Below are 14,804 nucleotides of genomic sequence, written 5' to 3' on the forward strand. Positions count from 1 at the left end.
CAGGTATATCATCGGGACCAACTGCCTTTCCATTCTTCATCCTCTTCAGTGCCCCCCTCACTTCATCTTTACTAATCTCTGCTACTTCATAGTTCACAGTAGTCACTTCTTCTACCCTTTGCTCTCTTTCATTTTCCTCATTCATTAGCTCTTCAAAGAACTTTTTCCAACTTCCCATTACTTCTGTGGCACCTGTCAACACATGTCCCTCTCTATCCTGAATCACCCGAACCTGCTGGACGTCTTTCCCATCTCTATCTCTCTGTTTTTCCAACCTGTATTGGCCTTTGCGACCTCTACCTTGACCTTGTGCTGCACCTCCCTGTACTCCTGTCTGCTCTCTTCAGTCTCCTCAGTGTCCCACTTTTTCTTTGCTAACCTCTTTCTCTTTATATACTCCTGCACTTCCCCATTCCACCACCAAGTCTCCTTATCTACTTTCCTTCCTGACGACACACCAAGTACTCTCCTACCTGTCTCCCTGATTACATTAGCTGTAGTTGTCCAGTCATCTGGGAGCTCTCCCTGACCACCCAGATTCTTTCTCAACTCCTCCCTGAAAACCATACAACAGTCCTCTCTTTTCAGCTTCCACCACTTTGTCCTTTGTTCTGTCTTTGTCCTCTTCGTCTTCCTTGTCACCAGATTCATCCTATGCTGACTTGCTACACTCTCACCCACCACTACTTTGCAGTCACTGATCTCCTTCAGATTACATGGTCTATACAAGATGTAGTCTACCTGTGTGCTCCTACCTCCACTCTTATAAGTTACCCTATGCTCGTGCCTCTTCTGGAAAAAAGGATTCACTACAGCCATTTCCATCATTTTTGCAAAGTCTACCACCATCTGTCCCTCTGTGTTCCTGTCCTGGATACCAAACCTGCCCATCACTTCTTCATCACCTCTATTTCCTGCACCAACATGTCCATTGACGTCTGCACCAATTACCACTCTCTCACCTCTGGGGATATTCTGCATCACTTCATCTAACTCACTCCAGAATGTTTCCTTTTCCTCTAATTCACATCCCACCTGTGGGGCATAGCCACTAATAACATTTAACATCACACCTTCAATTTCAAGCTTCAGACTCATCAGTCTATCTGACACTCTTTTCACTTCCAGGACATTCCTAACAAACTCCTCCTTTAGGATAACCCCTCCTCCATTTCTCTTCCTATCAATACCATAGTAGTACAACTTCAAACCTGCACCTAAGCTTCTCGCCTTGCTACCTTTCCACCTGGACTCCTGGACACACAATCAACTCTCTAGCTTTTCCTGTCATTGTCCCAATATTCAAAGTGCCTACTCTCAGTCCCAGACTCTTGCCTTTCCTGTTTTCTCTCTGTTTCTGAACCCGCCTTGCTCCTCTCCTCCTTCGACTTCGACTTACAGTAGCCCAATTCCATACCGACCGATCCGGTATGGAAGTCATAGATTTGATTCGCATATTTGGTTTTGGCACAAGTTTTATGCCGGATGCCCTTCCTGACGGAACCCTCTGCATTTATCCAGGCTTGGGACCGGCTCAAAAAGACACTGGCTTGAGACCACCTAAGGCTGCATTTGATAATAATGATGATGATGATAATAAAAATGAAGAAGCATGCCACGACCAAAATAAAATATTCACTTTTACAAGATTTCCCGTATAAAAATAGTGATGTGGTACATTCAACAGAGGGGATCATTGAAAATGACTAATAATGTTGCATAATCAACACACCTTTAATATTACACACATGCATACATACAGCTTTACAGCTTAAATATCATATGTGAAAATCAATCATCTAAATTCTCATACTGACTCATAACATGTCAGAGACAGAAGTATTCATTGGTGTCATCTCTGTTTCATCCACATTTACTTTGTCTAAGTTGCCACCATCAGGTTCTGTAACAGGACGCCACAGGAGCAAGAGACGCTGTCGAGGACACAACATTCAACAATTACCAAATGTTAATCATGTTAATTATATTATTTAAATAGACGAGGTTGATTAAAAAGCAGCATATACTGTATATATCTATATCTATTTAGATATAGATATATACACATACATATATGACAGTAAAAATAATTCATGATGATGACCCTACTTGTTTGAGGGAGCCCTTGGTCTTGGTGAGGCAGATTTTGCAAACGGCCCAGATGGGTATGAAGACGACAGAGGAAAAAGAAAAGGACCAGCCCAGATAGTAGGCCCAGTCTGGGTACACATAGTCCCCAGTTTTTAGGGGCTGAAAGTCCAGGAAGGAGCCAATGAAGCAAACCTGAAAATATAACACACAATAAGCTTGTTACATTTGCTGATTTTTTGGGAGCCCTCTTAGAGGGTTTACTAGCAGACATTCAACCAAAGTTATTATTATCATTATTATTATTATTTGTGTATGTGTAAAATTACTTGACAGTGAGTTTTTGGTTTCCGTACCCATAAGAATTAGTATATTTACTTTAGAGCTCCAGTGTGCAACTGCTGCTGTTGATGTTATTATTCAGCCTGTTCAGTTTGAACGATGCATCATTCCTCTGAAAACAGACTCTGTCAAGTAACACTAAAGCTGCGCTGCAATCGAGTGGAGTGTTTGGGTTTGTAAAGCAGTAAAATGTACGGTACGTCCATGAATGGAGCGAGACACAAACTGAGCAGGGAAAAAGAGCGGCTGGATGTCCTCCATCATTGATTGTTGTGTTGTGTTCTATGTCGTTGTTCGTTGTCAACATGGTAGTGATGTTTGTCTGTTGCCCAATCAGCAGACTGTCCAAGGTGGAGCCAGTCTACCATTTTACTGTGGTACCCCAAAGGAAGGGTGTATGGAATGGTTATTTTGGTACTATTCCAAATGGGGAAAAAAGTATTTTGTTGCTACTTGATGATAACATAAAGACACCCCCCACCCCACTCTTCCTTGGTCTATTCCTCTTCCTCCCCCTAAGGGTCATTATCGAGATGCCCAGATTCCAACTCTGAAGCTTCCTTACAATGCACCTTATAATAATATTAACTGTTTGAGACAATTTGTTAAAATTATGATGTTTACTAGTAAAAAAAACCAAGTCATGTTGTAACTCACCAAGCAGATCAGAGGGGTGATGTAACACCAGCACAGTTTAAAAATGACCCATGGCCTCTGACCCGTCATGTCTTCTATAGCATCACACATCCGGTCAGCCCCTGAATGATAAAGATATTTAGTAACATCTGTGTTTTTATTCACATGATTTCAACTATAAAAGCACAAATGTATTTCCTGATCAACTCAGTGATATTGTTGCATTATTGGCTTTTATAGCAACTGCAGTTGTTGTTGTTTTTTTGGGGGGGGTTGATCTCTTACCAAAAGCCCATCCAACAGCCACACTCTGGACCATGCACACAAATAACAAACATGCTCCACTGCAACCATAGTAATCAATCAGCTGGAAAATGTAGACTCCTCCCTGCACAAGACAAAACAGAAAATCACACACAAAAAAAATCCTCTATGATGATTGGTTAAGATCCTCTCATTGCGTAATACCTGGGTGGTCAGAAGGATCTGTATGGTGAAGCAGACACAGCAGAACAGGAGGAGGAATATTTCTCGGCACCAGGGTCTTCGTAAAACTCCTGGGAATATGTCGGTCACTGACGATATTATCGTTTCCAAACCTACAAACTACAAAGAATCAAACTTCAGCAAATCATTGCAAAAAATGTGCATTAAGATTTAAGGAGAGACTGGGAAGAGTGCACGATTTAATCTGAGGAATCAGAGCCTCATTTGCTAGACATCACGTTCAGCTTTCTCAGCCTTTTCAGCTGTGAGTCGCCTGTCAACACTATAGAGCTCCAGGAGATGAGGTCACAAAACAAAGATCACGCCCTCTGGCGATAACGCTGTTCACATATGTATGTATATATGTGAACAGCGTTATTGCTAGAGGGCGTGACCTTTGTTTTGTGACCTCATCTGCCCCAGAATGCCAATACAGTTGGAGACAAGCTAACAGGAGCATTTTAGCAGATTTACAATCATAGCCTGAGGCCCATGTCACGGAGGACACACCCTGGATCAGTGAGAGCTGCCAGCAAAAAAAAGGACATTGTCTGGTTTAGACACATTTGCTTTAGCAGGAGAATCTCTGGAGTTGATCCAGAGGAACTTCTGCAGACATTTACTTTCTACATCCAGACCCTCTGCAGTTAAAAGTCTGAAACCATTTCCTTATTCAAGTGTCAAAGTCAATCCACCAATTAATCTTACCACTGTGTCCAACCCCAACATAATGAGCATGATGAAGAAGCAGGCCCCCCACAACTGAGGCAGAGGCATCATGGCTACAGCCTGAGGAAACGCAATGAACGCCAGCCCAGGTCCTGAGAAGACCAGAGAAATATTAGCATTTTCATCGTCTCCACTTGCTTTGACTAAGATCTTTGTCATTCTGCAAAAACATGCACAAATAAATATAAATTCACATTTATCCCAAAAACAGTGACTTTCACCTGAATCGACGACCATGTCGATGGTGGTTCCCTGAGCCTGAGCCATGAAGCCCAGAGACGAGAAGACTGCAAAGCCAGCGACGAAGCTGGTGCCACTGTTGAGTGCACACAACCACAGACTGTCCCTGAAGATATACACACACAATAATCACTTTAATATCTGAGATTTTACATAAAACTACACAGGATGAATGTTTTATTTCACCCAGTAATGCTAAATACAGTAATTCATTCATTGGTGGCTGGAGAGTTAGCCAAAGCACCGGGGCGTGTGCCCCAAATACACTCATTATTTCTTATTAATTGCTTAAACAATTTCTTTTTGATGACAATAGTGGAGACAGGAAATATGGGACAGGTCGTAGTGGAACAGTATTCAGCCACTATAGGAACTGCTTCCTGGCCAAATGGTTAACCCTGTCTTCATGTTATCATAAAGTGTCAAAGATTATGACTTTATTGTCGGACGACTTCAATTATGACCAAAAAAAAATTCTAATAGCAAAAAAAGACAATAAAAAAACAACATTGTCTTTTTTACGCCGCCATCGTTCAGTCAGTCCTGTGCACCTCCATCACCCCAGACTGTTGCCAGGAGGCGGCGCTGCAGAGACAGTTTCCTCCCCCAGGCTGTCTCTCAAATGAACAATGAATGATCTCTGCACTATGCTCACTTACACATTCTGGTTATGTACCGTAGTGAACCAAACTGAACCGGTCCACTCGGAGGAAACACGTCTTTAAAGTTCACCCCACTTTGTGCTCTTCACTGGTGGTGAAGAACTAGAAATACAGCCTGCGATCTAAGAGCATCAGTAACTGAGAAGTAACTGGTGAATTGGTGAATGTATGACAATTACTGCATGAAGTTAGATGGACTTCACTGATGTAGTCGCCGTGATAACAACTGAACATATACTGTATCAGTGGAGAGAGTGATCACATGGCTCACTTGACACAGTTGTTCTTGACTTTGTTGTAGCTGCCCAGAGTGATTATGGATCCTTCTGCAACACCATAGGAGAAGAGGACCTGAGAACTCGCCTCCATCCACACCTGATCAACAAGGGCAAAGAAAATATTATTATCATTCATATCAAATCATCACCATTGTTATTATACAATCATTAAAGTAGAATTCTTTATCAACAATCTCTGCTCATATAAATGACGTCATAATTCTATAAACATGTCATCACTGACTCAAACTGTCCTGTATAAACTTAGAACTTGATACAGTTGTTGTGTATCTGCTGCTGGTCTCTCTCTTCTGTCTCTGACTCACCTCCCTCTTGTCCTTTCTCTCCCCCACCTCTCCTCTGTCCCCCATTTTTCCTTTCACCCCAACCGGTCGAGGCAGATGCTGCACATCTGTGAGTGTGGTTCTGTCAGAGATTTCTTTTTCTTTCCACTGAAGCCTAGTGTTTGCTCATGTGAACTGTTGTGTTTCTCTGCTACATGTTGTTGTTATGTACACTATATTGATTACAGTTCTATAGTTTATAGATATTGATGGTGTGCGGTCACATGGTCAAAAAAGTGACCCTCTCTATTATTGAAGTTCCTCAGCCCTGCTTCACAATAACTGACCTGAGGTGTAAACCCATGGTAACCGGAGGGTTGCCTGTTTAAAGCCATGCCAGGTCAAGGGCTGGGGTACCCCTGAGCAACGTACCAGTCCTCATTGCTCTTTGGATAAATTGGAGGGTTTTCAAACCAAACAGACAAACATGGTAAAGCTTCAGGATTTACTGTTTCACCTAACTTTTACTGTTTCACTTAACTTTTTTTTTTTATTTTTTTTTATTTTGTATGTTTGTTATGCACCTATGACACCAGAACAAATTCCTTGTATGTGCAAATCATACTTGGCAAAAAAGCTCTTCTGATTCTGATTCTGATTCTGGTGTGTGTCACCTGAAGGTCTGCCAGACGAGAAGGTTCTGGATACAGATAGTAGACAACACCTTGCCAGGCTCCTGGTAATGTCAACCCCCTGACCAGCAGGATGGCCAGCATTATGTAGGGAAACACTGCCGTGATGTACACCACCTGCAATGACAGTGGTTATTTAACATATTGCTTCAGGTTGACAGAATGTGACTATTGAACTGAACATAAGTTCTGTCCATGCAATTAATGTTAAAAAAAATCCACAAAGAAAAAAAAAAAGCCAGGCGAAAAAAAATAAACTGCAGAGGCTTGACCACGTACCACAGCCGTGTCTGTCTGAGCTCCACACCGACAGGATCAAGCAACTTGATCAGTTGCCTTATTGTATCTTGTGATACAACATAGCCTCTCTGGATCACACTCAGGTGCAACCATCGGTACCCCTGCATCTGCCCCGTTCCAGCTATTTCATTTTGCATGAATGCGGCCACCTCCTCCAAGTTTGTATGGTTTATCCTCCTGAACAAACTAAGTTTCTGATACAGTCTCTTCAGCGTGTTTTTGAGCCAAAGGAGAGAATTTCCTTATTATAGTACCGCTTAATCGACATGTCTGTAGAGGCAGCCATGGCCATCGATTATAGTACTTTTCTAAATTAATTTATTTTTATGCCTGACTTTGTTTTTCTTTTTTTTTTGCCTGACTTTTTTTTTCTTGTGTCAGATTTTTTTTTTTTTTTGGCTGGCCCTAATACTCCTTCGTAGAAATGCTTTGATATTTATTCCGAAAAAAATACATTAAATTAAAAAGATCACTTTCAGAGATTTCAAACACACTACCCTGACAGTTGTGAGGGATAATAACTATTTATTTTTTCTCAATGTGGCCCTAATACTCCGTCGTAGGTTCTCTAATCTGTTGGCTTTATCAGAAAGTGTTGACCAACCTTTCCTGTGGAGTGGACACCTTTCCAGACGCAGAAGTAGCAGGCCACCCAGCAGGCCACCAGACACAGCACCACGTCCCATTTCACGGTGCCAACCTCATCTATTCCCCCAGACATAGACAACACTCCTCGCCTGTTCAGGGACACCAGACAGTAGGTGAAGGTTATGCGTAGGTCAAGTGAAGAATTGCTGTTCTGTTTCTAATGTGCTGGCTGTGACAGGACTCACTCACTCCCAAAACTCAGAAACTGAAGACTTGCTGTGATCTCCAGACGTGAAGTTGACGGTCTGGTTGCCACGGTGCATCGTTGTCCAGTTCACAGAAGTCAGGTCCATACATCTGTCTGTTGAAAAAGAAAGTGTGTTTGTAAGAGGTACTGACACAGAGACACATGATCTGTATGGTACAGTGGCTGACAGGGCCAAAACACATGCAGCAGGAGCAACGAGCAGCATATTCACAAACACAAACAAAAACACACACAAACCCCAAAACACCGGCAAGTCATTTAAAGTTTGCTGACCTGTGTTCCAGGGATTGCTGCAGGTTGCCCAAGGCAGAGTGGCAGTGAAACAGTAGATGAGGTAGAGTAGTGCCCAGGCCAGGATCATGCAGTAGACTTTGGCATACAGCTGGATAACGATGACGGCATAACCAGCTCCTTAAGAAGGGAAAACAACCTTTAACACACTTTATCCTGTTTGTTGACAAAGCTCTAAATAAAATAAAGAATCTATAATCATAGAATGGGCTGGTGTAGCTCTCTGTCACTGTGTACAGGTAATAATGATTACCTGTTGCCAGTGGGCAGATCCTGGTCCAGCAGGTGATGGCACTCTCCTGTGTGTACTGACCAATGGCAGTCTCCAGCAGGAAGAGTGGAACGCCCAACAGCACGGCGAAGAAGAGGTAAGGCAACAGGAAGACGCCTGCACACAGAAACACACTCGTGTGACGGTGTTTGTTGTCGCTGAATTTGAAGAGAGTCGTTCTTTGACGTTCTTAGTGGATTTAAGAACATCAACCACCTTTTTACTGTTCACTTGACTTGACACAGCCAGGTCTCTACTCAGTGAAATCATGGCTGCCAGTCACCACCAGGAAAAACAGACTTTGTTTTCGACATAAACTTAAAGCTGTCTGTCTTAAGAACATGTTTGCTGCTTTATCTCACTGTGAGACAGCTTTTGTTTTCAGTTTGCAGTTTTTCTTTGTAAACTGCTCAATTTATTGCATCTTAATCCATAAAAAGGTGAGCTGCTGGTCTCGGCTGGGTTAGGGTTAGGGTCTCACACTTGTTTACACATATAAAACATCGCTGTAGTTTTGGCAGCAGAAACCTGCACCTCACCCAAACACAACGTCTTTAATTTCGTTCATTATACATAATAGAACACTAATGCTACAATGTGTGTTTATACTTCAGGGGAATTACATTTAGCATTTAACTGACCCCATGAAACAACGACAGAGGAAGAGAGTGACCCTACCCGTAGGAAGCCCGGGGCCCCCGCCTGGAGCCAGGCCCAGACGGAGGGCCCGTGAGCGCCTGGTGGCTGGGTCTACCACGGGGCCCAGCCAGGCACAGCCCGAACAAGTCCCGTGGCCTCTTCATCGTCCTTTATCCGACCCACCACCTGCAGGGAGACCGACTGGGGTCGGGTGCGCTGCCATATGGGTGGCAGTGAAGGTCGGGGGTCTCGACTTACTGGACCTGGGCAGCAGAAGCTGGCTCTGGGGACGTGGAACGTCACCTCGCTGTGGGGGAAAGAGCCAGTGCTTGTGCGGGAGATGGAGCGCTACCAGATAGATCTGGTGGGGCTTACCTCCACGCACAGCCTTGGCTCTGGAACCACATTCCTGGATAGGGGTTGGAAGTTTTTCTTCTCTGGAGTTGCCCAGGGTGTAAGGCGCCGGGCGGGTGTGGGGATACTCACGAGCCCCCGGCTGATCGCTGCTGCGTTGGAGTTTCCCCTGGTGAACGAGAGGGTCGCCTCCCTGCGCCTTAGGGTTGTGGGGGGGAAGCCCTGACTGCTGTTTGTGCCTATGCATCGAACAGCAGCTCGGAGTAGTCGGCCTTCTTGGAGGTCCTAGATGGAGTCCTGCAAGGGGCTCCGTCGGGGGACTCCATAGTTCTGCTGGGAGATTTCAACGCGCATGTTCTGGACACTCGGGTGAAGAGAGGGGCAGAGCTGTCAACTGATCATCATCTGATGGTGAGTTGGGTCAGAGGATGGGGGAGGACTCGGGACAGACCTGGTAAACCCAAACGTGTAGTGCGGATGAACTGGGAATGTCTGGAGGATGCCCCTGTCCAAGAGGCCTTCCCTGTGGAGGCTGGGGACATTGAACCTGAATGGGCAGTGTTCAAAGACTCTATTATGAAAGCTGTAGTGGAGAGCTGTGGCTCCAGGGCTTTAGGTGCCTCAAGGGGCGGTAACCCTCGAACATCGTGGTGGACACCGGTGGTCAGGGAAGCTGTCCAACTGAAGAAGGAGTGTTTCCGGGATAAGTAATCGACGGGCCCGAAGGGTGGCAGCCTCTGCTGTGGCAGATGCAAAGCAGTGGGTATGGGAGAAGTTTGGAGAGGACATGGAGAAGGTGTTTCTGGAAAACCATTCGGGGCCTCAGGAGGGGAAAGCGGGGGACCATCCAAGCTGTGTACAGTAAGGATGGGACACTGTTGACCTCGACTGAGGTGGTAACCGGACAGTGGAAGGAACACTTTGATGAACTCCTGAATCCGACATCTGCGCCCTCTGTGGTGGAGGCAGAGAGGGAAGCTGATGGGGGATCATCGTCAATCTCCCTCAGGGAGGTCACTGTGGTGTTAAACAACTCCGCAGTGGAAAGGCCCCAGGGGTTGTTGCGATCCACCCAGAAATGCTGAAGGTTCTAGGTGTGGAGGGGCTGTCTTGGATGACATGTCTCTTCAACATTGCGTGGAGGTAGGGGTCAGTACCAAAGGAGTGGCAAACTGGGGTGTGGCATCACACTTCTCAGCCTCCCTGGTAAGGTTTACTCCAAGGTACTGGAAAGGAGGGTTCGACCGGTAGTCGAACCTCAGATTCAAGAGGAACAATGTGAATTCTGTCCTGGTCGTGGAACAACGGACCAGCTCTTCACTCTTGCAGGGATCCTGGAGGGGGCCTGGGAGTATGCCCATCCAGTCTATATGTGTTTTGTGGACTTGGAGAAGGCGTATGATCAGGTTCCCAGGGAGAGACTGTGGGGGGGTGCTGCGGGAGTATGGGGTGAGGGGGGCACTACTTAGGGCCATTCAATCCCTTTACGCCCAAAGTATGAGCTGTGTCCGGGTTCTCTGCACTAAATCAGGCCCGTTTCCTGTGGGTGTTGACCTTCGCCACGGCTGCACTTTATCACCAATCCTGTTTGTGATTTTCATGGACAGGACATCGAGGCGTAGTCGTGGGGGAGAGGCGTTGTGGTTTGGCAGGCTTGAGACCTTGTCGCTGCTCTTTGCAGATGATGTGGTCCTCATGGCTTCGTTGGCCTGTGACCTTCATCGCTCACTGGATCGGTTGTGGCCGAGTGTGAAGCGGTTGGGATGAAGATCAGGACCTCTAAGTCCGAGGCCATGGCTCTTAGCAGGAAACCGGTGGATTGCTTTCTCCGGGTAGGGAATGACTCCTTGCCTCAGGTGAAGGTGTTCAAGTATCTTGGGGTCTTGTTCACGAGTGAGGGGACGAGGGAGTGGGAGATGGGCCGGAGAATCGGAACGCTCGTACAGTACCGCGGCTGGTGGGGTACTGCTCAGCTGAGCCGGAAGGCAAAGCTCTCGATCTACCGGTCAATCTTTATTCCTACCCTGACCTATGGTCATGAAGGTTGGGTCATGACCGAAAGAACGAGATCGCGGGTACAAGTGGCCGAAATGGGATGCCTCAGGAGAGTGGCTGGCTTCTCCCTTAGAGATAGGGTGAGAAGCTCGGTCATCCGGGGGGAGCTCTGAGTAGAACTGCCAGTTGAGGTGGTTCGGGCATCTGGTGAGGATGCCTCCTGGGCGCCTCCCAAGGGAGGTGTATCAGGCACGTCCAGCTGGGAGGAGGCCTTGGGGTAGACCTAGGACAAGGTGGAGAGATTACATCTCCACTCTGGCCTGGGAACGCCTCGGGATCCCTCAGTCGGAGCTGGTCAATGTAGGTCGGGAAAGGGAAGTTTGGGGTGCCTTACTGAAACTGCTGCCCCCGCGACCCAGCCCCGGATAAGCGGAGGATGATGATGATGATGATGAAGTCAGATAAGTTAGATAAATTAGATAAATTAGATAAATTAGATAAGTCAGATAAGTCAGAGAAGTCAGATAAGTCAGATAAGTCAGATAAGTCAGATAAATCAGATAAGTTAGATAAGTTAGATAAGTCAGATAAGTCAGAATTTTAGCCTCACATTAAATGTGACATAGTCTAACCCAGGGGTGTCAAACATACGGCCCGCTGCAGGGTCCAATCCGGCCCAAAGGATGGATTTGTTAAAATTTCACACTACGATTACAATCTAAACATAATGTCAAATACAATATTTTTCTCTTCCAGATACCTGTGACTAAATGCTGTGCCTTTTTAGATCCAGTGTGCTGTGTAAATAGTACATTTGGGCACGATATTGTTGAAATTGCACTTATATTTCTCAAGAAATTTCATGTTTTGTAAAAATATCGTTCATTAAATATAAAACAAAGGAGAAAAAAAGCAAGGAGTTGCTGTTGTTCTTGTTGTTCATAGGTTATTATGCTATTATTTTACTATTTTTACTGGTCCGTCCCTCTTGAGATCAAATTGTGCTGTATGTGGCCCCTGAACAAAAATGAGTTTGACACCCCTGGCGGCTAGACACTCACCACTTCCTGGTCTAAGTGCCAGTGACATGTGATCTGTGAGCAGCCACGAGAAAACAAGATTTTCATTTTTTACAGAATATGCAAGTTGAATTTTGAAGAAGCCACTGCATGTTTCAAATCCCACAGTTGTGGGTCATACAAACATAAACTCTGTTTGTGGTGACACCACATTCCAGAAGAACTAAATTTTTGGCTGCACTTCTTAACAAAGACAGAGGTTGTGGTCACGCCGACGCCGAGCTCACTCGTTGGCGGTCATAGATGTGACCTGACTCCTGATATAATATGAAGAAACAGTCATCTTTCATTTCTGCCAAATAAAAATAAATAACACGTTTTACTGCACTTTTAAATAATGATCTAATTTATTTATGAAAACCTTTTTATGTAAAATGATCTCATAACAAAACAGCTTTTCCCTCTCAAGTGAATTTAATTCAATTGTATTTATATAAAATCCCAACGTACATGATCTCAGGTCTGTACATAACAACATCATGGAGCAGAGAAACACAACAGTTCACACAATGAGCAAACACTTCTTCAGTGGAGAGAAGAAGAAATCTCTGACGGAGCCTGACGCACAGATGTGCAGCATCTGCCTTGACCGGTTGGGGTGAAAGGAAAATGGGGGACAGAGGAGAGGAGGGGGAGAGAGCCCAGGCTTCACTAAAAAGATACAATAATGTCAAGTCCAGCTCACCTCCTCCATTCTTATAGCACAGGTAGGGGAATCTCCACACGTTGCCCAGACCCACGACATTTCCTGCGACAGCCAGTAGATATTCTCTCTTCTTCCCCCACTGTTCCCTCTTCTCCACAGCGTTCTGCATCTTGTGTCCTCTGCCTCCTATCAGTACAGACCATTAGAGAGTTTGCAGTGAAGTGAATTTACCTGGAAAGGCTGAAAATCAAGTCAACCGAGTTTAGCTGAGTTGGGGGCGGATCTTCAGTGCAGCTCTGTTAAAATAATGCATTCCATTTCCATGCTAATGGCAGCTATACACATAAAACAAAACAAAAAACATCTACTTCTAATCTTGTTTTTGAAAGCTATGATTTAGAAATATTTCAGCAGTTTCAGAACCCTTCAGTTCATTATAAATGCTGAAAAACTAGTTCATGCTTTTGTTAATAGATTAGATTACTGAGTCTGTTAGAACCCTTCAATTAATTCAAAATGCTGCAGCACGAGTTCTGACAGGAACTAGAAAGAAAGACCATATAACTCCAGTGTTAGCTTCTCTACACTGGCTCCCCGTACAGTTTAGAATTCAATTTAAAATCCTCCTCCTCACGTACAAAGCACTTAATGGTCACGCGCCTTCATACCTGAAAGACCTAGTCTTACCTTATCACCCTAATAGACCACTTAGGTCACAAAATACAGGTTTACTTGTGGTTCCCAGAGTCTGTAAGAGTAGAATGGGAGGCAGAGCCTTCAGTTACCAGGCTCCTCCTCTCCTGTGGAACCAGCTTCTAATTACAGTTCGGGAGGCGGAGCCTCTCTCTGTATTTAAAGTTAGACTCAAAACTTTCCTTTTTGATAAAGCTTATAGTGGGAGCTGGTTCAGGGAAACCTGAACTAGGACTGAACCTTACAAACTAATTTAAAAACTTTCATCACGTGACCATTCAGATACGGACAAATACACTCGCTCGTCCTCAGGTGTTTCCTTGGTTTCAGAAAGTAAAACCAGCGAGAAACAACGAGAGTGAAAAATGGTATTTCTTTTCTTAGACCGACGGTAAGGAGAAATAAAGTGTGATGGGAAATAACAGTTCTACTTATACCTTATACTTTCTTCCTCTGTGAGAGACGACCAAAGATGGAGTTTCTGGAGTCAGTGATGAGTTAAGTTGAAAAGCTCAGATCTGAGATCTGTCGGGAGTCGTCTGTCGTTCTGCTGTGAATCTCTGACTGAAAGTCGGACTCCTTCCTCTGCTGATACCTTGAGTCGACCTTGAGGAGGACTGTGCCCCAGTTAGGTTAGGTTCAACAAAGATATGATGAGGAACACTCTGCAGACACATGATGGTGCCAGGGTTACACAGAGACCAGTTTCAGCTGGTTCATACTGTGTTGTTTTTGCTTAGGAATGAAAGTTGCTCATTTAAAAAAAAGAATAATATGTTTTTATCATACAATGATTTCTACAATCAATGAACTACGTAAAAAGCACAAATTCACAATAAACCAATCAAATATACTCAACACAAAAATGTTCACTTGGCATGAATGAGAAAAAAAAAAATTACATCAATCAATAATAAATGTGTAACGCTGAGATAAAATCAATCACAAAGAAAGAAATGAAACATTGTAATCAATAACCCAGAAATCAAAGTAAAACATACTCAACATCTCTTCTCTATGACTCAACAACAGCAGATTGTGGACTAAACACCTTTGACACCAGAGCATCACAGGCGCTCACAGCAGACGTCTCAAATCACATGACACAGGAGCCAAAATACAGAAGAATCCAATCCAAATGTATTTGTGAAGCACATTTAAAAACAACAAACACTCAGACCAATGTCAAACCAACAGGAAAGGAAAGAAGAGATTAAAATAGGAAACGTTTGATTTAAAAACA

The 14,804-nt window shown here is 44.4% G+C and overlaps 1 protein-coding gene across 1 annotated transcript; it reads right to left on the bottom strand.

Annotated features, from left to right (window-relative positions):
* Positions 1-1,721: 1,721 nt before the first annotated feature.
* LOC122785457 (sodium- and chloride-dependent betaine transporter-like) lies at positions 1,722-13,062 on the bottom strand. The gene is made up of 14 exons (XM_044051257.1): positions 12,908-13,062; positions 8,138-8,272; positions 7,867-8,004; positions 7,575-7,686; positions 7,342-7,474; positions 6,420-6,554; positions 5,455-5,558; positions 4,503-4,627; positions 4,261-4,373; positions 3,535-3,672; positions 3,352-3,454; positions 3,088-3,188; positions 2,110-2,283; positions 1,722-1,934 (listed from the first exon to the last, which is right to left on the bottom strand). Exons 1-14 carry the CDS (start codon positions 13,035-13,037, stop codon positions 1,818-1,820), a joined length of 1,758 nt encoding a protein of 585 aa, XP_043907192.1. The 5' UTR covers positions 13,038-13,062; the 3' UTR covers positions 1,722-1,817.
* Positions 13,063-14,804: the final 1,742 nt, after the last annotated feature.

The sequence above is a fragment of the Solea senegalensis genome, linkage group LG19, assembly GCF_019176455.1.
Source record: "Solea senegalensis isolate Sse05_10M linkage group LG19, IFAPA_SoseM_1, whole genome shotgun sequence".
Classification (NCBI taxonomy): domain Eukaryota; kingdom Metazoa; phylum Chordata; class Actinopteri; order Pleuronectiformes; family Soleidae; genus Solea; species Solea senegalensis.

Bases quoted from the DNA above. Each gene is read 5' to 3' on its own strand.
- LOC122785457 (XM_044051257.1), bottom strand. From the start codon at position 13,037: ATGCAGAACGCTGTGGAGAAGAGGGAACAGTGGGGGAAGAAGAGAGAA. The intron at 4,374-4,502 runs GTGAAAGTCACT...TGGTCTTCTCAG, and splicing joins CGACATGGTCGTCGATTCAG to GACCTGGGCTGGCGTTCATT. The intron at 3,455-3,534 runs GTATTACGCAAT...TGTCTTGTGCAG, and splicing joins AGATCCTTCTGACCACCCAG to GGAGGAGTCTACATTTTCCA.